At 40.7% G+C, this 24966-nt stretch overlaps 1 protein-coding gene across 2 annotated transcripts in view; it reads right to left on the bottom strand.

Moving 5' to 3' along the window:
• Positions 1-24715, bottom strand: part of ACVRL1 (activin A receptor like type 1) — a 51338-nt gene extending 26623 nt beyond the window's left edge. Inside the window, exons 1-5 of one of the 2 annotated variants that reach the window (XM_039337316.1) lie at positions 24235-24715; positions 9679-9759; positions 7234-7458; positions 2908-3122; positions 237-336 (exon numbers count right to left, since the gene is read on the bottom strand). In XM_039337316.1, the coding sequence (XP_039193250.1) occupies positions 237-336; positions 2908-3122; positions 7234-7458; positions 9679-9754 (616 nt within the window). In that variant the 5' untranslated portion in view covers positions 9755-9759; positions 24235-24715. The remainder of the gene's footprint in view (positions 1-236; positions 337-2907; positions 3123-7233; positions 7459-9678; positions 9760-24234) is intronic. The other variant, XM_039337315.1, reaches the window with a different exon arrangement.
• Positions 24716-24966: the final 251 nt, after the last annotated feature.

Raw genomic sequence — 24966 nt, 5'->3', positions numbered from 1 at the left:
CTTCAGAACCTGCGGTCTGAAGGCTCAAAACACTTTTCAGGGATTGTGCAGTAGAAACAGTGCTGTGTGGAAGTGTTTTGAAAGTGCAAGCCGGATACAAATAGGCCTCATGAATAAAAAGATGGCTCAAATCTGTATATTTTATCAGAGAACTGGAACATATATTCTTGTTTCCAAGAGGTTCAGCAGTTCTCTGTTGGTGACAATTCTGACATTTCTTTCTCTCCTTGGCTTACCAACACATTCAACCAAGGTGATCTGCCGAGCCACAGTTCTTTGGACTAGAAAAGGCAATCCAGACCCACTTCCAGTGGTGCAGTCATCATTCAGCAGGACCTGAATACAAATCAAACATGTGAAGAACCTTAGAGCAGTGCTTCTCAACGTTTGTGTGACGTTGACCCCCGTCACACAAACGTTCTGCGCATGCGCCCCCATGTGCGACGCGCATGCGCGACGGCCCCCCATGCGTGATGCGCGTGCACGGCACCGCCCCCATGTGCGACGCGTGTGCACGGGGCCGCCCCATGCGCGACGCGCGTGCACGGCAGCGCCCCCATGCGCAACGCGCGTGCACGGCACCGCGAAAAATGGCAGATCGCCACCTTTGGCGACCCCCGAAAAATGGTCGATCGACCCCAAATGGGGTCGCGACCCATAGGTTGAGAACCGCTGCCTTACAGGAATAGATGAACAGGTATATTTTGGTGAGAGTCATAAGTATGGCAAGCCAGCTTCTGGAATTTCCAACTCCTTAGTAAGATGTACTCTGCACCACATGCCCACGAAGGAAGGAGGGGTTGGCAGCATTATGTGGCAATTGCTTCCATCACAGCAATGCACTGGGAACTTTTTTCAGGGTTCCCCCCCCCCTTGTAATCCCTGGCAAAATCTGGCCCATTTTGACCATGATCTTCCTTTTGCTGGCTTCTCCCCCACCCCAATACCTGGAATTCTTTCTAACCTTTTTACCTGCAGTGACAACTGCAGTTAACTGCACAGGAGGTGTCTGTATTTTCTTCGGTGTGATGAAGTAATAGGTTGCATCTGTGTAAGTTTCTGCTTTCTCTTTGTATGGCATACCTTTTTGGTATACAGGTAGTCCTCGACTTACAAGCGCAACTGAGCCCAAAATTTCTGTTGCTAAGTGAGACATTTGCTAAGTGAGCTTTGCTCCATTTTACAACCTTGCTTATCCCGGTTGTTAAGTGAATCACTGCAGTTGTTAAGTTAGTAACCCGGTTGTTAAGTGAATCTGGCTTCCCCCCTTGATTTTGCTTGTCAGAAGGTCGCAAAAGGTGATCACATGATCCCAGGGACCCTGCCACCGTCATAAATAAATAAATAAACCAGTTGCCAAGCCTCTGAGGTTTGATCACGTGATTGTGGGGCTACTGCCAGGGTCGTAACTCTGTAAAACAGTCATAAGTCCCATTTTTCAGTGCCATTGTAACTTTGAACGGTCACTAAACGAACTGTTGTAAGTCAAGGATTACCTGTACATGTGCATGGGAAGTATGTGCTCTGCTGGGGGCCACATAATGTGCTCTGCTGGGGGCCACATAATCAGGAGGGAGGGAGGGAGGCTTAGAATGGAGCAATCATGAATATTCCAAGCAGCTGTTCAAGGGCTTCTCCTACAGAGATACATTGGGGTCTGTGTGTGTGCAGAGGGTGTTTCTGGATTTTTTTCCCCCTCTGCAGTGTCTACTTGGATCATCCCCATTTTCAAATCCAGCATTTCTTTCACCAGTTTTTCCTGCCATTCCAAATTCATTTTTAATCTGTACATTTTTCAAAGTATTATGCCGCTGAAGGAAAGACGGTCTTGATCTACTTTGTGTACAGATAGTCCTCGACTTACGACCACAATGGAGGCCAACATTTCTGTTGTTAAGTGAGACGTTTGTTAGGTGAATTTTGCCCCATTTTACAACCTTTCATGCCACAGTTGTTAAGTGAATCATTGCAGGAGATAAATTAGTAACCCGGTTGTTAAGTCAATCTGGCTTCCCTATTGACTTTGTTTGTCATAGGAAGTCGCAAAAGCAGATCACATGGTGCCAGGACACTATAACCGTCATAAATATAAACCAGTTGCCAAATGTCTGAATTTTGATCACATGACTTCGGGAGAATGCTACAATGGTAATAAGTGTGAAAAATGGTCATAAATCACTTTTTTTCAATGCCCTTGTAATTTTGTTTACTAAACAAACTCTTGTAAATTGAGGACTACCTGTAATTTCTTTCCAATGTTCACTTGGGTTGGAAAGAATAAGAAGTCAAGATCTAACACCAGCCAGAAATTACTCTCATGCCCTTTTCGTCGTTTCGGTTTATCTTGATTTAGCTTATCTGGCTTCTCATCTCAGAAAACTTCTCCTCTACAGTTCATATTGAAGTAACTTTGAAAGAAACTTTAGTACAGAGGTCCCCAACCTTTTGGGCACCAGGGACCGGTTTTTCTGCGGACCGGAGGGTGCATGGTTTTGTGTGCTGCCTGCATCCCACGGATGGGACTTTGCTTGTTTGTGCGGACCGGTTGCTGGCATGCCACGGCCCGGTACCGGTTCACAGACTGGGGGTTGGGGACTCCTCTTTAGTGGATCTCTAGGATTCTTCCAATGGGAGAAGGCAAAAGTGATAACAATAGCAGGGAATATGTAAATTACAACCAAATATATTCATCCCAGGGGTGGGGCAATCAACGAAGAAACCAAGGCTGAACAATTTAGAATGGAAAATATTCAACAGCAGTAAGGCAAAACAAGCCAAAGGCAATCAGTACAAGTGCAGGTCATGATATTTGAACCTAACCTGTCAGCATTAAAACAATTTTGGCTTAGAATAAGGTGAACAACTAACCCCAGTGGCATTGAAATGCCATTCCTAATGCAGACTTACTTCTAAGGTGTTGTCCCCAGCCAGAGAGTTCTTCAGCATAAAATCCACATCGCCCAGTTCATTAGACCCAAATGGCATATGTCTCCGCCGGCTTTGGGCCCATTTCCAGACAAAAAGACCAACTAATATAATGAGAATCAAAATAGCAAACAGTGGAACCAGGACCATCAGGAGAAGATTCTTCAAAGATGGGCCCTCTTCAGGCAGGTCTTCATCTGATTGGAAGAAGAATCCATTTAGTGATTACTGCTTTTCTTTTCTTTTTATAAAACTTTGTTACATTTCAAAAAATATATACAAAATACAGGCAGTCCTCGACTTATGACCACAATTGAACCCCAAATTTACGTTGCTAAATGAGACATTTGCTCAGTGAGTTTTGCCCCATTTTATGACCTTTCTCGCCACAGTTGTTAAGTGAATCATTGCTGTTGATAAGTTATTAGCCTGGTTCTTAAGTGGATCTGGCTTCCCCCTTGACTTTGCTCACCAGAAGGTTGCAAAAGGTGATCACATGACCCCGGGACACTGAGACCGTCACGAATATGAACCAGTTGCCAAGCATCCAAATTTTGATCATGTGACCATGGGGATGCTGCAAACGGTCATATGAAAAACCGTCATAAGCCACTTTTTCCTATGCTGTTGTAACTTAGAATGGTCACTAAATGAACTGTTGTAAATTGAGGACTATCGGCACAGAAAAAATTTAAAAAAAAGAAATTAGAGAGAAAAGAAGGAAAAGAAAAAGCAAAATTGGGAAAATGGAGAGAAGAAGGGAAAAAAAACTGTAGAAAAAAGTAATTCCTGACTTTTCTGGTACGGATGCAAACATAAAATACAATGACCCTTTGTGCTAGAATCAACCCTAACAAGTGGTATTTCTATATTCATAAACAAGTCCAATGATCAAATCCCGGGATTAAAGTTGGTTACTGCTGCTTTTCTGATGGCAACGGGTCCTATAGATTAACCATGTATAACTTCCCAGTTATTCTAAACCAGTGGTTCTCAACCTTTTTAATGCCATGACCCCCAACTGGTCGTAAGTCGAGGACTACTCAACCAGTCGTAAGTCGAGGACTACTCAACTGGTGCAGCACCGTTTGCAGAATGGGACTTTTGGCGGGCTCAGCAGGGCAGAGACAGCCTGGACAATTCCTATGGGCTTTTGAAAGCCAATAGAATTAGACTCTATTCAAGAGAGTCTATTCTATTGGCTTTTAAAAGCCAATAGAATAAAAGGGAGTAGCACAGCTAAGGAAAAGGGGGGAAAAAATGGCGGACTGCTTTGTTTGGCGACCCCCGTGAAATGGTCGTTCGACCCCAAATGGGGTCCCGACCCACAGGTTGAGAACCACTGTTCTAAACAAATGGAAATATCCCCCCCGGAAGTAGGCATCAGAATTTCTTTACTCCATAACACAGGAAGCCATATAGTCTTTGGGTTTTCATTTCCTCTGACGATATAATTAACAAGAAATGGGATTAATATGGTATCCAAGAGGTGATTAAAATGATGCACCATTAAGGGAACTAGGGATGTCTAGCCTAACAAAGAGAAGGGTTAGGGGCGACATGTTAGCTGTCTTCTAGGACTTGAGGGGCTGTCAGAGAGAGGAGCACGGCTCAACTTATTCTCCAAAGCAGCTGAGGGTAGGACAAGAAACAATGGGTGGAAGCTGGTTAAAGAGAGATCCAGCCTAGAACTAAGGATAAATTTCTTGACAGTAGGAACAATTAATCAAAGGGAGAGTTTGTTTCCTGGAGTTGTGGGTGCTCCATCACTGGAGTTTTTCAAGACAAGATTGGACAATCATTTGTCTGGGGTGATGCAAAGTGTCCTGCCTTGGGCAGGGACTAGAAGACCTCCAAGGTCCATTCTGGTCCTATGATTCTAAAAAGCAGGAAAGATTAGCAGGCTCCTAATCTTATTGGATACCTGTCTTCTGCACAAAACCAAAACCGTCAAGTGGCTTTAAGAAAAACAGACAGGTAGTTCGCACTTCCTGAAAGCTTGGTAGGATCCAGATTCAAGGGTCCTGCTCTGTGTTGATACTGAACAGAAGCATTTACAAGGGGAGGGAATCTAAGAACACGTTAGCCCCCATGTTTAGTGCCATACAGGCCATATGGCACTAAACAAACACTTCATCTGTTTTTATTACACATATTCCCTTGGTCCATGTTAACAGGGTTTGGGGATGTTTCTCTGAGAACATGACTAAGCTTCAGTCTTTCTGCTATGAGATGTACAGCACATTGAAAGATTTTGGTACAGGCTCCTCATATTCTATTCTATTCAGTTTATTTCAAACCCGATCCTTGATAGCATTTTTATTTAAGTAAATAATTTGCTAAATATCTCAGTGATCCTAAAAATAGAGATAGGGATCAACTTCCGTTTGCCCTAATGAAGATTATTTCTTTACTTGGCAAATAGAATAGAATAGAATAGAATAGAATAGAATAGAATAGAATAGAATAGCATAGCATAACATAGCATAGAATAGAGCTGGAAGGGACCTTGGAGGTCTTCTAGTCCAACCCCCTGCTCAGGCAGGAAATCCTATACCATTTCAGATAAATAGTTGTCCAATCTCTTCTTAAAAACTTCCAGTATTGGAGCATTCACAACTTCTGGAGGCAGGTTGTTCCACTGATTAATTGCTATGTCAAGAAATTTCTTCTTAGTTCTAGGTTGCTTCTCTCCTTGATTAGTTTCCATCCATTGCTTCTTGTCCTGCCCTCAAGTGTTTTGGAGAATTCCCTCTTTTTTGCAGCAACCCCTGAGATATTGGAACACTGCTATCACGTCACCCCTAGTCCTTCTTTTCATTAAACTAGGCATACCCAATTCCAGCAACTGCTCTTTATATCTTTTAGTCTCCAGTCCCCTGATCATCTTTGTTGCTCTTCTCTGTACTCTTTCTAGAATCTCAACATCTTTTTTACATCGTGGTGACCAAAACTGGATGCAGTATTCCAAATGTGGTCTTATCAAGGCACCATAAAGTGGCATTAACACTTCACGTGATCTTGATTCTATCCCTCTGTTAATGCAACCTAGAACTCTGTTGGCTTTTTTGGCAGCTGCAACACACTGCTGGCTCATATTTAAGTGATTGTCCACTAGGACTCCAAGATCTCTCTCACAGTTACTACTACTGAGCAAGGTACCACCTGTACTGTACCTGTGCATTTGTTTTTTCTTGCCTAACTATAGAATCTTACTTTTTCACCATCGAATTTCATTTTGTTAGATAGCGCCCAATGTTCAAGTCTGTCAAGATCCTTCTGCATCTTAAGCCTATCTTCTAGAGTGTTAGCTATTCCTGCCAGCTTGGTGTCAGCTGCAAATTTGATGAGTTTCCCATCTATCCCCTCATCCAAATAATTGATTAAGATGTTGAAAAGTACTGGGCCTAAAACAGAGCCCTGGGGCACCCCACTACACACTTCCCTCCATGTAGATGCAGTTCCTTTGAGGACCACACACTGAGTACGGCCGGTCAGCCAGCTACGGATCCATCTGGTGATGCTGTCCAACCCACATTTTTCTATCTTATCAAGTAGTAGGTTGTGGTCTACTTTATCAAATGCTGTAGTGAAATCCAAGTAAATGATATGCACAGCATTCCTCTGGTCCACTAATTTTGTCACCTGGTCAAAGAATGCAATAAGATTTGTCTGGCCTGATCTGTTTTGACAATGTTGGCTCTTGGTTATGACTTTGCTTGCCTCTAGAGGTTCACTGATTTGTTGCTTGATTATCTTTTCCAGAATCTTCCCAGGTATTGAGGTCAGGCTGATAGGTCTGTAGTTTCCTGGATCTATTTTTCCCCTTTTTTTGGAGATGGGAACTACATCAGCTCTTTTCTAGTCCTCTGGTAGTTCCCCAGTGCTCCAGGATCTTTGAAAGATATAGTTCAGTGGTTCTGAGATCACATCTGCTAGTTCCTTCAGAACCTTGGGGTGTAATCCATCTGGTCTTGGTCTTGTCCTTTTTTTTATATTAATCTGATTTATTTCTATCTTTTTGCACGTGAGATAATTATGGTGAGTAACAATACAGTTTAAAAAGAATGCAGAATTATAACATTAAATAGGGTTGATTAGATAATCCATTCACAAAATGTGTGGCATCTCATTTTGTCCAAGAATGGAAAGATTACAACTGCTTGCTTTATATCTATGTGTGCATGTGTATAATACAATACTACAACATATTGTATATATTATTGTAGGGGGAAAATCAAAAGGCACACAATCTTGTTCCTGTTTAGGGGAAAATACTCTTCATATAAGCAAATTAAAAAAAAATACCTATTAGCCGGATGGAAAGATTCAAATTACACATGTTGCCCTGGCAGCATTTTATGCCGTAGGTTTTAGTGATAGAGCCCCAGCAAAACTCATTTGCTTCCTTCAGACAGCCTTTCTTATTGACCATTTTTTCATTCTCCAAGTGTTTGCTTACAAAACACCAATCTCCTGAGCATGTGAAATTTTCTGAACATACTGATTGCATACAGATACAGTTCGGCTGACCTGTAATACAAAAGAAAATATAATTGACAGATATGTGAATTTAAACAATGCACATTTTATAGAGACTGCAATTGGTGCAATCTTTATTTAGAGGGTAGCCCGAATTCTACCTTCTTTCTGACCATCTTTAAGAACTGGTGGAAGGTTTAAAAGATATCGTGATAGTTAAAAGTTATAGTGACAGTGAATGGTGGGATAATGTCTAAAAGTGACAACACAAGATGAGACTGTGCCTTTCAAATTTCAATTTGGCTATGTTCATATACAAGCCTTCCACATAGCTCATGCACTACCCAAACTGTGCTGAAAAAAAAAGAAATGTGTAAACTACTTACATGTTGCTTCTTTCTGCTCGGTTATTAAATAAACCTATTGCTATAGTAGGTGGGATAAACATCAGAAATATAAGCATCCCATCATGATCTGCCCAAGATATGAACATAGATATAGCAGACTTTGGAACAATGAAATAGGTGTGGCAGTTTTGATACCAAAAAAGAATGAGAGAGAGTCAATGATTAGTGAAAAATAGGTTGGATATAGACTCAGTATACGTCTATGCATAGAAATGTATCTGGGAGGATGTGTGTCTGTATGCACATGCACACTCATGTAAATGCACTGAATGTCCCCTGAAGTTCTGCTTTGACATCTGGGGTGCCTGAAAGATTGCCTATATTCAATGAATATTTAGGGTTAAATGCTTTCAGAAGCAGTAATGATAGAGGAGACAAGAAGCAAGTTTTAGTTGGATCAATAATCCATGAATGGAAGCTCTCTGGGTACCTGATAATATTACTTTGAGAATCCCAGAAAAAAAGGTAAGGCACAATACAAGAATGGAGGCAAAAGCCAATTGGGAATATTCATCACTTGAATCAATAGTTCAAGATGTTCTGCAGAACTTGTCACTGGAATCCCCACCTGGTCCCCATCCCTAATGAAGGCTGGTGCATTTTTTTTTCCATTTCTTCAGACACAAAATACATTTTAACATTGGTCAAAGACCATCTTGAAAATTATTTCCCTTAAAGCAAATAAGGCATCTCATTAAAAAAGAGCTACGTATAGCTTCTGGGTGTCAATGTTTAAGGTTTTTATAATGATCCTACAGCTTTCACGGCCTTTTGCTAGGAGAGTGTGATATTGTAAGTGGAATTCTTTCCCTCTTCGATTTTACTCCCCCCTTTTTATCTTCTCCTGAAACTGGGCATAATTATCCACAAAGTAATCGGTGCTCTCTAATGCTAGACAGCCACATCTACGTGTATGGCATTTCACAAAATACAAGGCTGAATGTTCTAAACTTCAACCCGGCGGAAAACAGCAGAGGAAATGGGACACTATGCCAAGGAAAGAGTAAACAAGGAAACACTGCACAAAGAGATTCTTTTGTGGAAAGAAAAATCACAGAAGTGGTGAAAATGAAGATTATAATGTTGGGAATGCTCACAACAGTATATGAATATGGCTAAATAGCTTACTGGAAGTCACCAACTGTTTTACTGTTAAAGTCACGGGAAGAGATTTCCAGCAATTTCAGTGAAAAAGTTGAATTTTTGAGAGATCTGGTAAAACCGAGATAGTTGTTCTTGCAAGGAGTTATAAGTTACAAGCGTATGGAGCAGAAAGTAAGAAGGGGTAGGAGTTTTTGAAGGAATAGGTGTCAGCCCTATAAGGTAGACCACATTAAGAAACAAATGCCATTTATATTTGTGGTGTTCTGATACATATTTTAATTAGAACAGTCATAGTAACAACATTTTGTAAGTATGAATGTGCTTCCCTCATTTTATCTTCTTGAAATAGGCTCAAGACAGGATTGTCTGATTGTTGCCTTGGTAACAGATCTTCCTACTGTCCTTCAAGGCCATTCTCTATTTCCTCTTCAGACAATAAGGATTCACATATGACACTAACCTTAATGTGGTTTGCTTGGCTTTGTCTTAACAGGACGTATGAACCAAGCCATTGTGGGTTGTAAGCCATAGTCTTAATTTAACTTAACATAGTCTTAATACAATGAATAAAGCTAGCCAGCTGAAGCTGATTCAATAAAATATGCTGAAGCAAATGAAGAGTTACCACATAAAATGAACAATATTTGTGAATGACAATGGAGCTGGACATTAATATTTTTCTCTAAACTTCGTAGATGTTAATACAAACCAAAACAACACAATTCCAGAAGAGTGCCCCTGTGCTTCAAATATTTCTTACCAGCTGTGAGTGCAATGTTTCCTGCAAGACACAGGATTATTGAAAAAAGGCCAGCCGTAGCTTCTTGAGAAGGCATTTTCTCTGCAGAATGAAAAAAAACAAAATGAGTTATTAATAAGGATACTAATAGGCACTTTTCAAACATATACTGTAATAAAGCTTGTCACATTAAAGATAAGTCTTGTGTCTATTTCTACATACATACCCTTTTTTAAAAACAAAGGATAAACTTACAGAGTATGGTCATCCATCTGAGAGAAAGAAAGAAAAAACATCAAATAAAATAAGAGGGAAAAGATACTGTAGAACTGGGAACTCTGCCAAGGAAACAAATGAACCTGGCAAGACACAGTTGCTAAAATCATCTTAGGATAATTATCTCTATGGAAATGTTCATGGTCAGTCCTTATCCTGACCACTGGGCTAGTCAAGTTAAGAGTGAATTTGTATCCCTCCCTCTTCTATCTTTGTATATAGCAATAGCAAGAGCATTTAGACTTATATTGAATCAGAATAGAGCTGGAAGGGACCTTTGGAAGTCTTCTAGTCCAACCTCCAGCTCAAGCAGGAGACCCTGTATCATTTCAGACAGGTGGCTGTCCAGTCTTTTTAAAAAAACTTCCAGTGATGAAGCACCTACAACTTCTGAAGGCAAGCTGTTCCATGGGTTAATTGCCCTCAGTTAGGCAGTTTCTCCTTAGTTCCAGGTTACTCCTCCCCTTGATTAGTTTCCATCCATTGTTTCTTGTCTTGCCTTCTGGTGCTTTGGAAAATAAGTTGTCCCCTTCTTCTTTGTGGAAGCCCCTCAAATACTGGAATACTGCTATCATGTCACCCCTAGTCCTTTTCTCTAGACTGGCCGTACCCAGTTCCTGCAACCATTATTCCTATGTTTTTGTCTCCAGGCCCTTAATCACCTTAGTTGCTCTTTGCACTTTTTACAAAGCCTCAACATCTTTTTTGTAGTGTGCTAACCAAAACTGGATGCAGTATTCCAAGTGTGATGTTACTAAGGCTTTATAAAGTGGTACTAATACTTCATGTGATTTTGGTTCGATGCCTCTGTTTATACAACCAAGGATTATATTAGCTTTTTTGGCTGCTGCCGCACACTGCTGGCTCATGTTTAAGTGATCGTCTGTTAGGACTCTAAGGTTCATCTCACAGTTACTGTTTTTGAGCCAGGTTTCACCTAATCTGTACTTGTGCCTTTGGTTTTCCCTGCCTAGGTGTAAAACCTTGCTTTTCTTCATATTAAATTTCATATTTTTGCATAGGGCCCATTGTTCAAGTCTGTCAAGATCTTTTTGGATCCTGAGCTTGTCTTCTGGGATGTTGGCTATTCCTGCCAGCTTAGTGACATCTGCAAATCTGATGAGTTACCCTTCTATTCCCTCACTTCATAGTGCTTTACAGCCCTCTCTAAGCGGTTTGTAGAATCAGCATATTGCCACCAACAATCTGGGTCCTCATTTTACTAAGCTTGGAAGGATGGAAGACTGAGTCAACTTTGAGCCAGTGAGAATTGAACATGCTGGCACTCGGAAGAATTAGCCTGCAATACCACATTCTAACCACTGTGCCATCACGGCTCTTCTGCATTATAACTGCATTCAAGGCAGTAACGGAGTCTTGGAAGGGGCCTTGGAGGTCTTCTAGTCCAACCCCCGCTTAAACAAGTGATCCTATATAGGCTTTCAAAAACAAAAATACAAATGGGTCATAACATCCGGTGGGAATTGCTCTCAACCAGAATGAGCTGTTTTTCTATCTAGTTTAGTATAGGTACCATTTCAGGCTAGAACCATTGTTCTCCAAAGACTCAGGAAGAGAAGGGAGTCATTTTTCATCTATTTCTTGATTTTTGAAAACTGGAGATGCCAGAAACTGAATCTGGGACTTTCTTGTCAAACACATACAGTGCTATTGAACAATGGTTCCTGCTCATTAGTATAAAGTAGCTGCCGCATCAGGCTAAAGAACTGTAACTTCATTAATAAGATATTGTTAAAAAAATTGCAAGAGTAGGCACAACAGTAAATATTTCTGGGAAATTATGTTCTATAACTGAGACCACCTTTAACCCCTGAAAAGAAAGGCACTTGAACTAGGAGTTCAAAAGCTGGTCTCAAAGAAATGACTGGAATATGAAATCTATCAGATATTCCGGTGTTAGATTTTCAAGGATCCAGTTGGTCTGTGTAGAAAGGTTTATTTATTTATTTTTAGGCACCATTCAATTTAAAAATGATTCTGGGCAATTTGCATAATATTAAATGTATAACAAGATTTAAAAAAAAATCACAATGCACTATAAACAAACCACTTAGCCTCTGGCCAATCAATACAGAGATTCATCCAGCAACTCATCTATTCACTTGATCCCTAAGTTTGGAAGAACAGCCAGGTTTTCATGGCCTCCCAAACATCATCTGAATGGAAAACATACAGATCTCTGGAGAGCAGGTGCTGTCACAGGGAAGGCATGCTTCCTGACAGATGGCATTGCTCAGATGAAGAGATCTAGAACATGCCAATGCTCAGAGCTTAATGCCGCACCCATTGCTCAGCACACTCTTACCACCCAGATAGAAATCATGAGAGATAGGCTCCCCTCAGACAACTTGGCCTCAAATGATATACCATTTCGGACATTATTAAGCAATATTCATAGGAATACCTTCCAGCTTCCAGTCCCTAGTCTCCTAATTTCACAACTGAAATGAAGTGCAGCTTGAGTGAGTTACTAAAACCATAAAAGAACTGGCATGTTTAAAGCTCTGCAAATCTGTGGTCCTCTGTGGGGAATCCACAGCCAATGAGAACTTTCCTGCCTTGTCAATAGATGAACAGAGAATTCTCTTGGCCAATCAGTTGTTGGTCATAATCAACAGACCAGTTCAAGTGCCTGTGGGGAAAAATGCACACGCAGCAAACTGCCGTGCTTTCCCCCCGACAAACCTCATAACCTTTTGATACCCTTTGTCTTAGCGAAGCAGCCAGAAGGTCATCCACTTTTGACTTAATGCCTCACCTACCTAAACAGATAATCTGCTTAAGTTCCTTCCTATCTCTTCCTGTCTTTGTCAGTTCTTTCTCCTTTTGATCTACCTGTATTTGTTCTTACCTGGTCTTTGACCATGTAATGTGTTACTAGAAAATAGTTGCTTACATGAAGACATTTTCCAAAGAAGAAACCTTTGTCAGCATCTAATAGTTAAGCTGGTGTATGTAGCAAGTATATAAGAAGCAATAAACTCAGAGTTTGTCAAGCTGTGTCCTGCAGCTTCAAACCTCTGCTCAAGACATGCCTGTGTCTTTTTCTTAGCGTCTTACAAGTGCCCGTATTTCTTCTATCTGCTAAAGAGGCATACCTTCTGACTTGATGATTCTGATCTCTTTTTCAAGTCCTGTTATCTGACTACCATGGAAGAAAACTAGGAAGTGAGAGGTGGGGCAAAGCAAGCATCTCCTTCAGTGACCACACAGATGTCCCATACAGTGCAACAGAATTGCACTCAGCCTTTTCTGAGCATTGAACCTGAAAATTGGCCTGAAAATTTGCAGGAGAGAAGAAGAAAAAGGAAGCTTAGACCTAATACGATCGTAAAAGCAAAACTGTTGACTCAGTGGGGTCCTGAGTTCATTTCGTGAGATGTTCATAAGCACATCTCTTCTTAAAAACTTCCAATGATGAAGCACCCAGTTTCTGAAGGCAAGCTGCTCCGCTGGTTAATTGTTCTCACTGTTGGGAAGTTTCTCCTAACACTGCTTCTCTCCTTGATTAGTTTCCACTCATTGTTTCTTGTGCTGCTCTTTGGTGCTTTGAAAAATAAGTTGACCCCTTCTTCTTTGTGGCAGCCCCTCAAATATTGGAATACTGCTATCATGTCACCCCTAATCCTTCTTTCCTCTAACTAGCCAAACTAAAATCCTGCAACTGTTCTTCATATGTTTTAGTCTACAGGTCTTTAATCATCTTAATTGTTCTTCTCTGCACTTTTCCCAAAGTCTCAACATCTTTTCTGTAGTGTGGTGACCAAAACTGGATGCATTATTCCAGGCGTGGTCTTACTAAGGTTTTATAAAGTGGTACTAATACAGTGGTTCTCAACCTGTGGGTCGGGACCCCATTTGGGGTCGAACGACCATTTCACGGGGGTCGCCAAACAATGCAGTCCACCATTTTTTTCCCCCTTTTCCTTAGCTGTGCTACTCCCTTTTATTCTATTGGCTTTTGAAAACCAATAGAATAGACTCTCTTGAATAGAGTCTAATTCTATTGGCTTTCAAAAGCCAATAGGAATTGTCCAGGCTGTCTCTGCCCTGCTGAGCCCGCCAAAAGTCCCATTCTGCAAATGGTGCTGCACCAGTTGAGTAGTCCTCGACTTACGACCGGTTGAGTAGTCCTCAACTTACGACTGGTTGGGGGTCGCGGCATTAAAAAGGTTGAGAACCACTGTACTAATACTTCACATGATTTGATTCTATGCCTCTGTTTATATAACTAAGGGTTGCATTGGCTTCCCTTTTTGGCTGTTGCTGCACACTGCTGGCTCATATTTAAATGATTGTCCACTAGGACTCCAAGGTCCCTCTCACAGTTACTGTTTTTGAGCCAGGTTTCGCTTAATCTGTACTTGTACCTTTGGTTTTTCCTGCCTAAGTGTAAATTTCATGTTGTTGGATAGGGGCCATTGTTCAAGTCTATCAAGATCTTTTGGGATCTTGAGCTTGTTTTCTGGTGTGTTGGCTATTCCTGCCAGCTTAGTATCATTTGCAAATTGATGCACTAGAAGGCTGTCAATAATCTTAATAAACCATGTTGCTATGAAAGAGGTAATGTGCAGGGGCTCATTGCACAATCAGTTCATTTGTGAATCTTAAGTTTTTATATTTCTGTCCTCTACTTTTCCTGCCCATCCAGAAGACAAAAAGCTATTTAGGGGTAGTCTCTGGCCTCAAAAGATCCTGGGTTTCCCTGTACTATTGTGATAGTATTTTTTTTTTTTTTTGCTTCATTTCTGGCTTTTTCCCAGCTTTGGTCTTGTATCTTCATGAACTGAGGTCAACTGTTGATTTGACAGAGACTTGGGGGTTTGCAGCAACCTCATCAAGGATATAAAAGTACTCTTTGCCAGAATCCAAAAATGTTCCAGCTGTTCCACTGAGAAGATAGGAGCAGAATGGATTTTTTTTTTCCATCTGAGGGCAGGGGCTTGCTTATTTGTTCACTTCCTTGTGAAAGAAAAACTCCTGCCAAACTAAATCTAGCAGAGTCGTGACCCTGCCCAATCTGCTTCCAACTCGTGCAACCTTCCTCTTTGTAAATGCAGAAAAATGTGGGTCCTGAAAGTCCCGGATTCATTTTGTTCTGTTTCACCCACCGATTCCTAACACAACAAATAAGCTATGTCTCGGTTTCCTGCCATTCAAAAATTCCAGCCTGTAGTCTGGGCGTTGCAGGCTGGACAGGAATCAAGATTGTTTAGATTCTGCTGTTGATGGGGGAGAAACAGAGACATATACAGAGAAATCTATAAGCCTGTAAAGATCTATTGGAGGAAGACATAACCAGTGTGGCTCCAGCCATGAGGCCGCCTATCAGGGCAACAAACTACCTCACCAAAAATAGCTGGCTTTGTTCCTGCTGATGAAAGAAAAACACAGACACAACTTTCAAACAATATTGGCCTATAGAAAACACTAAGCTCTGGAAAGAACGCTATCAAAGTCCTGCATACAATGTCCCAGTAAATCCAATGCAGGTGCTTCTTTCTCTTCTTCATCACCAATTCATTTTCCTTGCAGACCTTAACAAGTATTTAGTAGTGCGTCTGCATTTATGCAAGTCATGGTTGATATGATGGATCCACAATTATATTAAGCCACTGTTTATTTTGAACACTGTGTATGTTGAACAAATAATAAACTTTCAATTATTGTACCATTTATGAATTGCAAGGGATGAATTTACACTTCACGCTAAGCCATAGCCTAACAAACTTCATTACAGTTTAGTGCATCTTGACAATCATTGCTCTGAAGTGGAAGAAATTTGATAGAAGTCTTCTTTGACTGTTCTCATCTTCCAAAGGGAACTTTGTTTGTGTGTGTGATTATATTCAGACTGTGGAACACCCCCTCTCTCTGGACTTATTCAATATTTTAGATGACAGGAGATGTCTGTCTGATTCCCATGTCTCTTCCCCCCCCCTTGTATTTCCTCCCCCTCTGTTCTCTCTTTCCTCTTCTTGGCTAGCTCATCAGCTTCATCACTTGAGTTCTACTTTTCCTCCAGCTGTTCCCAGACTCCTCTGCCTTCAGTGGAAAATTCAGTGACCTCTTCCTTTCACAACTGGCTTGAGTTCTAATTCTCATAGACATCGTCTACATTGGAGTCCCTAGAGGATACGCCAAAGAGGCGCCTTCTCATGTCAACTATCTTCTGTGTCTTCTCTTAGGAGGAGACTTGGGAATCATACAATCAAACCCTTTTATAATTCTGCTCCAGAAACTGGGCAATTACCTCCTGCCAAGAGTAAAGAGAAGAAAAACATGAAAACATGGAGGTGGGGATACTATTTTATCTTCTGTGAAAACAAAGGAAGCTATGGTTGAAACTTACAAACTACAACTAAATAATATTTGGAACTTGTCACTATGGGGCTCATTCTAACTTTGGGTCAAAGTCTAACCTAAACATCTTTAAAAAATACATTGTCCTACAATTTATAAGCACAGAGAAACGGTCCTAGAACTTCACTGAAACTGTAAGATCAAATGAATCTGAAGCCCATTGATTCATGAGATTTTCATAATCTCAACATGATTGCAGCTTCCAGAATTAATTTTCCCTGGATGAACTTCCCTTCCCATTATCTACTGAGATGGCTAAGGGCACATCTGGAGGTTACACTGCTCAGGAAATCTAGATAAGAATGTAAATAGTGCAATATCTTTTACATCTAGTAAAATAAGTGTATTATATTGTTTTGGTTACCATTTATAAGCTTTTCAGTTTCTTGTACCTAGCTATTGATTGATTAATTGATCAACTTGCTTGCCACCCATCTCACCTAGAAACATTAACAAATTATTTATTTGATTTATAATCTGCATTTCTACTCAGGGTAAGCATTCCAGATGGAAATGCATGGCATTTCATCTCAGAATGGAACACTCAGAAATAAATGTCTAAAAGGCTTAAAAACAGTGTATCTCAATTTTTCATGCATTTAAAACCATGATTTTAAATCATTTTCATTTAGGAGAGAAAGAGAGAGAAATGTGTAAATCAGGGTATACAAAGTTGAACTTACTTTCATCCCCCCTCTTTTCCAGTGATTAAATGCCACTTGAGCAATTCCCAGATTCAGAAGAAGCACACCTCTTAAATGTCAGTTTATGGGATCAACAGAGATTCAGGCCTATGGATTTGTCAGAGGGACATGAGAAGGAGGATGCTGAACACAATCACTGAGGGAGATGGGCAGTTAAAAAATAGGAAATATAAATAAATAAATATTAAATACATATGCTGATTAAATGTCTTTTCGTGTATTTTTATATCTGAGATGCTTTCTACAATTTATCCTTAAGTAATTAAGAGTAGATTGAGAACTGGAACTTATGCCACTTAAATGCCACTTGAGCAATTCCCAGATTCAGAATAAGCACATCTCTTGAACGTCAGTTTATGGGATCAACACAGATGTGATTATCTTCAAGTTGCACCAGAGACATATTTCACATGCATAAAGCTGCTGGAATGGTGAAGTACTAAATGTGGTTGAGGATTGTGAGACTGTTCCATGATTAAATAATCACACAGCTGCCTCAACCACAGCTAGGTTGAATCAACCAAACCACATTTTGCACATGCCAATTTACTCATGTAACTTGACTCTGATTTGTAGAGTCATAGTTTCTCTTTTTATATGATAGACGTATATGAAGCCAACAAAAGCCAAGCCAATATGGGATCTTATTTAGCTGGGTTCTTCCCATTATTCAATACTTGATCCATTTAAGGGGAGATATTTCGGGTTTAAGCTGGGACTCTGCTATTGAAAGCTCTTCCAGACATGGGTGATAATCTATCAGCTAAGCAAGATGACATTCCAGGGTGATACAGAAGAAGACGTTCTAAGTTAAAATTGTTAAATTTAAATTCAATATGGATTTAAATATTCTATTGACTTCTGATTTCCCCTCCCTCTCTTACTATTCTTTGTGGTTTTAGCACTAGTGTTTAATAGCAATTAAGAGTATGACTTGAATATCAGGTTCATGTAACATATGAGACACAAAGGCTAGCTTCATTGTTACCCTAAACCATAATTAGGATTGTCTGGTTTTTGCTTAGCATAATGTGTGAATTTAACCATTGTGGTTTGCAAGTCATAGCATATTGCTTTTTTTGTTATATGAATTCAACTAATTATGGTTTATTCATGTATGGCGCGTGATATGAGCCCACTCAACATGCCATGTTATCAAGTCACACCCTTCATCTTAGTCTGTAAAAACATAAGCAGACTTTATCCAGTCATTATAAAGACTTACTCAGAAGTCCTTTGAATCCCTGAAAAATCCTCTCTAAATGCAGAACAGAATTCTGTGGTCTCAAAACCTCAAATTAATGTGCTGATTCTCCTTTTTAATGTTAAAATAAACAGCTGTGACTGGGTTCCTCTTCTAACAATAATATCCATGTGTCTTTGTGTGCAGAAGTGACTTTTGGCCAAATTCCAAAGTAGAGAACTGGAGAATTTCTCACAGTTGTGATGCCCAGGCAGTGTCATACTTCCGCTCTGCGACAGCAATGAAAGGAAGAAAGCCTAACTAAAAACCAGGTTCATACTTAAAGAGGGCACCCCATCATTCTTGTAATTTTACCAGTCTTTAATAGTTTCACATCACTGACAAATCATACTTTAAACTGAAGAAAGCAATATTTTTGGGCTTAAGGTTGCATGCAGTTGTTGTGTGGACTGTTAAGGTTATATTTAAAAAGGGGATGGTGCCACTGGATTAAAAAAGACCAAGGCATTAGCTAATATTTAATCCACATTTGACTAATTAAAAAGGGCTCTGCCATCTGCAGCTGGATTCTAATCTAAGAGGTCCAAAAGAAAAGGATGAAATCCTTAACAGACTGAACATTCCCACATACATTTTTGCCAAGATTACATAATATATATAATTTTAAAAGCTACACATAATGCACACATATTGATGTATGTGTGTGTGTATGTGTACATTTATTATCTATCTATCTGAGTGCACACACACAGACCTTAAAAATTGAAGATAAACTGTTCTGAACCACGTATATTAAAACAAACACTGCATTTTGTCATCACACGGGCCACTGAAAAAATGAGAAAAAACAATGTTATTTTTGAAAAAGTAAACACGTCAATTCCAAAATAGTTTAGAAGTTTAAATTTAGAAGACAAGACTTGATTACAAATTGAACTGCCATTGATGTCAGATGGCAAAGCAGTAATATGATCAGAAGGTTCCTAAGCTCAGGTTATATGTTATTTTCCCTCTATTAATTAGTTGAGGAATTCAGTATTGCAAGATCTGGCAATAACTGACAGCACAGGTGACTTTAAAAAAAAAAGAAATTAAATTTATGGAGGAGAGCTCTATTGGTAGCTCACAACTATGTTTCTCTGGAAAGATCGGCAGAGCCATCGTCTTACACCATCATTGTAACCATTTGTCTAAAATGGTATAGGGTTTTCTACCTAAGCAGGTGGTTGGACTAGAAGACCTCCAAGGTCCCGTCCAACTGTTGTTCTGTTATTCTGTCTTCATATTTGTTGAGTCCTTGGTGAAAAGCAGACACGAGAAGCAGTTGTAGTTCTCAGTTTTCTTTATTCTGTGTTCAGCTCACAAGTAGATGACTTCAGCAGCTCCCAAAACCTCCCAGCTTCTTATATAGGCATTTCCCGGGTCAATGCGATACTTTTCCCGCGCCAGCACCCGCGCATGCGCACGGCGCTGGTGACAGCCTGTCTGGTCCCGGGCAGCTTTGCACCTGCCCGGGACCGCCTGCAAACGCCCCGAGCCGTTTGCAAGGCTCGGGACATAACACCATTCATTGTACAGAGATGTTACTGTCACAATGCTGGGCTAGATCTGTCCTTATTCTCCAATATCAAACTGCTAATTGTTGCTTTATTTATTCTATCGAGCTTTCACTGCATTTATTTAAATGTCTAGACCAGGGGTAGGCAACCTTGGCTCTTTTATGACTCGTGGACTTCAACTCCCAGAATTCCTGAGCCAGCTTGATTGGCTCAGGAATTCTGGGAGTTGAAGTCCACAAATCATAAAAGAACCGAGGTTGCCTACCCCTGGTATAGAACAACACCTATACTTGAATCAATTTACTTCAATTAAAATTACACTAAATTAATTAAATGTATAATTACCTTTCAGTTATTTGTTAATTTTATTTTTCTGACACATTTAAGAATGTGCCAGAAGAGCTAATTCTGAAGGGGACTTGAAACTGTACATAAAATTTTAGAGGCCCTGGAGCCGCTGATTATGCAGCTAGGCTCTAGCGCAGTGGTTCTCAACCTGTAGGTCGGGACCCCATTTGGGGTCGAACGACTATTTCACGGGGGTCGCCAAACAAGGCTGTCAGCCATTTTTCCCCCTTTTCTTTGGCCACGCCCCTGGCACCCGGTGATGTATAAGTGGTTGGGGGTCACCACAACATGGGGAACTGTATTATGGGGTCGCAGCATTAGAAAGGTTGAGAACCACTGCTCTAGCGCCTACCAACTCTGGATAGCAGCCCTTTTTCACCAGTGGAACGTTTTGAATTGTCTTCACAGGCAGATCCTCAGAAACCTGAAACAGCAGAGAATTTCCTCAGAGCTCTCATCAAAGTGGAACTTGGTGATACACTTCTCTTCACAGAGTTTAGAACTTCAGTAACCTTTGAATTGCTGATTCATAATGCCTGGAGCCTTTTTTTACCACTACTGAGGTGAAGTGCTTTCTACTCCTTGAGTCAGCAAAATACACACACACACACACACATAAATACACACAACAACGAGAGATTTGCTGCCCTCCCCAGCCTATATTTCTTCCTGGTCTCTAGAATTTCTTGATTTACCTCCAAGGCAATTGGGGGGGGGGGGCGCATGCCAAACTTATGCTTGAACTGACCGTTAGGAAAACGTCTTGCCTGAACTGGATTGAGTACATTGGGGAGAGCGATGAGAGACAGTTAAGGCATGGAAGAACAGGGATTTTGGCAGTGCAGTTCTCAGTTCTGGCTGCAATAGACTTGATCTCTAATAGACTATTCTTTTCTCAACAAATGGAGCCAAGGATCGTTTCTATTTTGAGGTTTAAGCTGTGGCAGGTCTGACAGCAAGCCTAACAAGATTTATATTCTTTGAAGCTGGCTATATATGATGCCAGAATAAAGAAAACAGATATCCCTACAGCCAAGGACAAGTTCCCATTAAATTGCACATGGTATCTCAATCTAAATATCTAACTTTACTCATGGACTGGAAATGACATGAAGGCAATATCTTGGGAATGCTGCAGAAAAAAAGATGTGGTCAGAGTATGTTTGTGGTATGATTAGGTGCAAGTGGAAAAGACTTCACTTGTGATCTGGTGAAGCCCCAAATCCTTTTCAAATGTACCACTTTCCATCAAACAAATTATATTTTTTTAAATCTCAGTGTAAAACATTACATGTATCCTTCTGCTAAAATTTGTTTGGGGGGGAGAAACAGGCATTATTTCTGTAGAGTGTATTATCAAAATTATCCTACCTGTTCAGTTTCAGATTTTCAATCTATGCTTCCAAGCGTAGGTAGATTTTAGTCTTGGAGGGAGGCTCTACTCTGATTTCCCCCCCCCCTCTAAAACCCAAATATCCTCCTGTTAGCACTTGCTTAAAAGAGAGCTGTGAAAATATCTACAGCTGTGAAAGAGAGCTGTGAAAATATCTACAGACCCCTCACATCCTGGACCTAAACTATTTCAACTTCTTCTCTCAAGATGACGCTATAGGGCAGGGGTCCCCAATCCCAGGTCCGTAGACCAGTACCGAGCCGCGGTGTGTCAGCAACCAGTCCGCACAAACAAGCAAAGCACTATCCGCGAGATTCAGGCAGCACACAAAACCACGCACCCTCTGGTCCCTGGAAAAACCTCTCTCCACGGAACCGGTCCCTGGTGCCCAAAAGGTTGGGGACCTCTGCTATAGGGCATTGCAACTAGACATAAGGACATAAGCCTAAGCATGGGGTTGGACTAGAAGACCTCCAAGGTCCCTTCCAACTCTGTTATTCCAAACTCTTCTAAACTGCTTGTGGTTTTCTGTTGTTGACTTGTATTTACTATGTAGAAATATAGTAGAATGTTATGTATGTACCTTCCTTATATAGAAATGACATATGCCTTATACAGGCAATATTCCCTGCCTCTAAGAACTAGTGCTGAGTTCTCTGTTGACTATCCAGATATGTTCTGAGGCTATAGAACCTACGATGGCTCCAGATATCTTTAATATTACTGGTTTGTGTTTATTCCTCCTTCTTGCTCCATTGGACAGATGACCCATTTCTACACAGCAAATACAAGTCAGTAACAGAAAACACAAGCAGTTAAAAGGGCACTGTTCAAACCAAATGCAAAGTTTGTTGACGGCTGTTCTTATAATCCAGTGTTTCCCAATCTTGGCAACTTGAAGATGTGTGAACGTCATCTCCCAGAATTCACTAGCTTAGTTTGAAGTCCATATATCTTCACGTTGGCAAGGATGAGAAATACTGCTCTACTCTCTCCAGGCAACAAATCTTATTTAAATTGTCTGCTAAAGGATCACCAAAAGGAGAGAGCAAAACATGATATATAGTACACAAATACATACATATTTCAATATGTACATGAATAGGCGGATATTCATAGCGACTGTAATTATAAATAGCAACATACTATATTTCATTACTGAAGAAAAAAAATGGACTAGGCAATCTCTGTTTCAGCTGAATCTACTGTCTGTATTGCAAGTATTTCCACATTAGACATTAGTTATACGTCTGGATCTAGAAATCTGGTCTTTTTGTGAGCGGCAGCAAATTAATTATTTTAATTGCTTTGTTTTATTTCGTAGAGGCAACATCTGCAGTATTCAACAATCTCAGAGTAGATCTGAATTTAGCAAGGAAAGGCCTGATTTGTAAAGAGGAGTGGCTAGGCAGGGAAGAAGGCCTAACCTTTCTCCAACCCAAAGTATTGCTTTCTCTCTGAAAACATCTCTTCCCCACAAACAAGGTTTAATGATTTCTTTCTTGTGCTGTTCTCTGTTCATTTGTGGCCAACTACCTTGACATGTTACAACTATCTGATAGAATAAAGGCCAGAATCTCCACCAAAAAGGAGGAAAATTGTCCTTAAGTCAGATCTGACTCATGACTGCATTTTCCTATGGGAAAATGGGATAGAATTATTTTTCCTTCTCTTGTTACCTGGCTGATTTTTTTTTCCAATTTCTCAATCTGGATTAAGTTCCAAGAAAAATCCCATCTAAAAATTAATCGGAACCAGTCCCTTAAATAGGAATAAATCCAAATCCAACATATACGATGGGGTGTGTTTGTGGTGGTGGGAGGGCATAGTTTGGTTTGTACAGTTGCCTGCTAAATTGGTATCAATTTATGTAAGTCACTAAGAGTTGCTTTAGACAGTGAGATGAGTGGTGTATAAATTTAATAATTAAAAAAATTATATTTTGGAAGAGGAATGGAAGAAAGAGCCTACATTTATTGTAGCTGGAGCTAGTTTACCATTGCAGAAATTGGTACCATGTTTCTTTGGGACTGGTCCTGCAAAAACTGTCATCTATACTTGGAATATTAAGGAGACAGCTTGTAGTGACTGAGTTTTGCTTCTTAGTACATCACAGTGCTGCTCTTTGGAGCTATCACAACCTAAGATGGATCCCTCCCAAATCCCTTAAAAATTAAATCAGCCACCACTCAAGATGTAGTCCCTATACAAGCCTTCTACAAGGTCATCATGCTCAGTTTTAACCGCTCACAGCCTCTCCACAAATCTCGATGGCCTTCCTTTGAGAAATTCTAAGCTGCCCCCTTCGGAAGATGGACTTGGAATTTCAGGCTAGAGACGAGAAACTTCGTGCTTTCTTCGGAGATTTGACATTACTGTTGCCTGGGTTTAGAAGGGAAACCCTTCTCCGAGCTGAACTCAGCAAGGAAGCAATGGCCAGTCATTCAGAAAAAGGGCTAAAAGTGAAGCAACTCATTTAGTTTGTGACTGATTATCTGACAACCTCATTGGGAAACTCTAGCCTGCTATGCTGCCTCCCCTGCTTTGACTCTTCCCCCCCCACCTCCTCGGCGCACACAGCAGAAGACCTGATGCTGAAAGAGTCAGTCTTAGGACAGGGGAATATTTTCCTTCCTTGCTCGGGAGAGTTTAAATTTTGCCAGAGAAAAATAGAAAAGTCAGAAGAAATAAACACCGTTTGCAACTTACCCGGAAGATTTTGAATTGAGAGGGGAGCAGAGCTTGACCACGTCCTGTATCCTGCTGTTTTCCTGCTTCTGGCAGGCTGTGATGAACTCGTCCTCCGATGTGAGGTTTTCCTCCAGTATCAAAACCTGAAGCGCCTTCTGGAAAGGTGTATTTAATTTCCCTGCCCTGAGCAAATCCCAGGTTTTCTCTGATTGAGCCTAAGCTGAGAGATGGTCACAGACCTCCTTGCTGATCATCCTCTCCATCTAGATTTCCCAACTGAAAAAAGAAGGTTTCCCCCTAATTTAGCCCAAAGCTCAGTCTGGCTAAAGTTTGTCTCAGGGAGGTGGTGCACGAGAGGGAGGTGTGTCTGAGCGGGGATAGAAGACGAGATCTTATTTCCAGCCCCTCTCTTAGCCTCTCGCCTGAAAGCAGAGGTTTGGTAAGAATCTGGATGTAGGAGAAGTTAAAAATGTTTCTTATTACTGCCTCTTCCTGCTTGGCTTTTCTCCACCACTCCCAGCTAATAAAGCATTTCCTATTGTGGAGCAGAGATCTATACGCATACTCCCCCCCCCTCTCTCTCACACACACACCACACATAAATTTTTGCTTCAAAGCCCAAGCACCCCCCCCCCGCAGTTGTTTTCCGTGATCTCCCATACAATCCCTCTTGCTTCATCTTTCCTCGCCTCTCTTCCTTGCTGTGGACTTCATTTTCACAGGTCACTTGACTAACAAGGGTTGCCAGAT

This window comes from Crotalus tigris, unplaced genomic scaffold (assembly GCF_016545835.1).
Source record: "Crotalus tigris isolate CLP2741 ecotype Arizona unplaced genomic scaffold, ASM1654583v1 scf7180000017674.1595824, whole genome shotgun sequence".
Taxonomy (NCBI): domain Eukaryota; kingdom Metazoa; phylum Chordata; class Lepidosauria; order Squamata; family Viperidae; genus Crotalus; species Crotalus tigris.
This window is presented reverse-complemented; position numbering and strand designations above follow the sequence as displayed.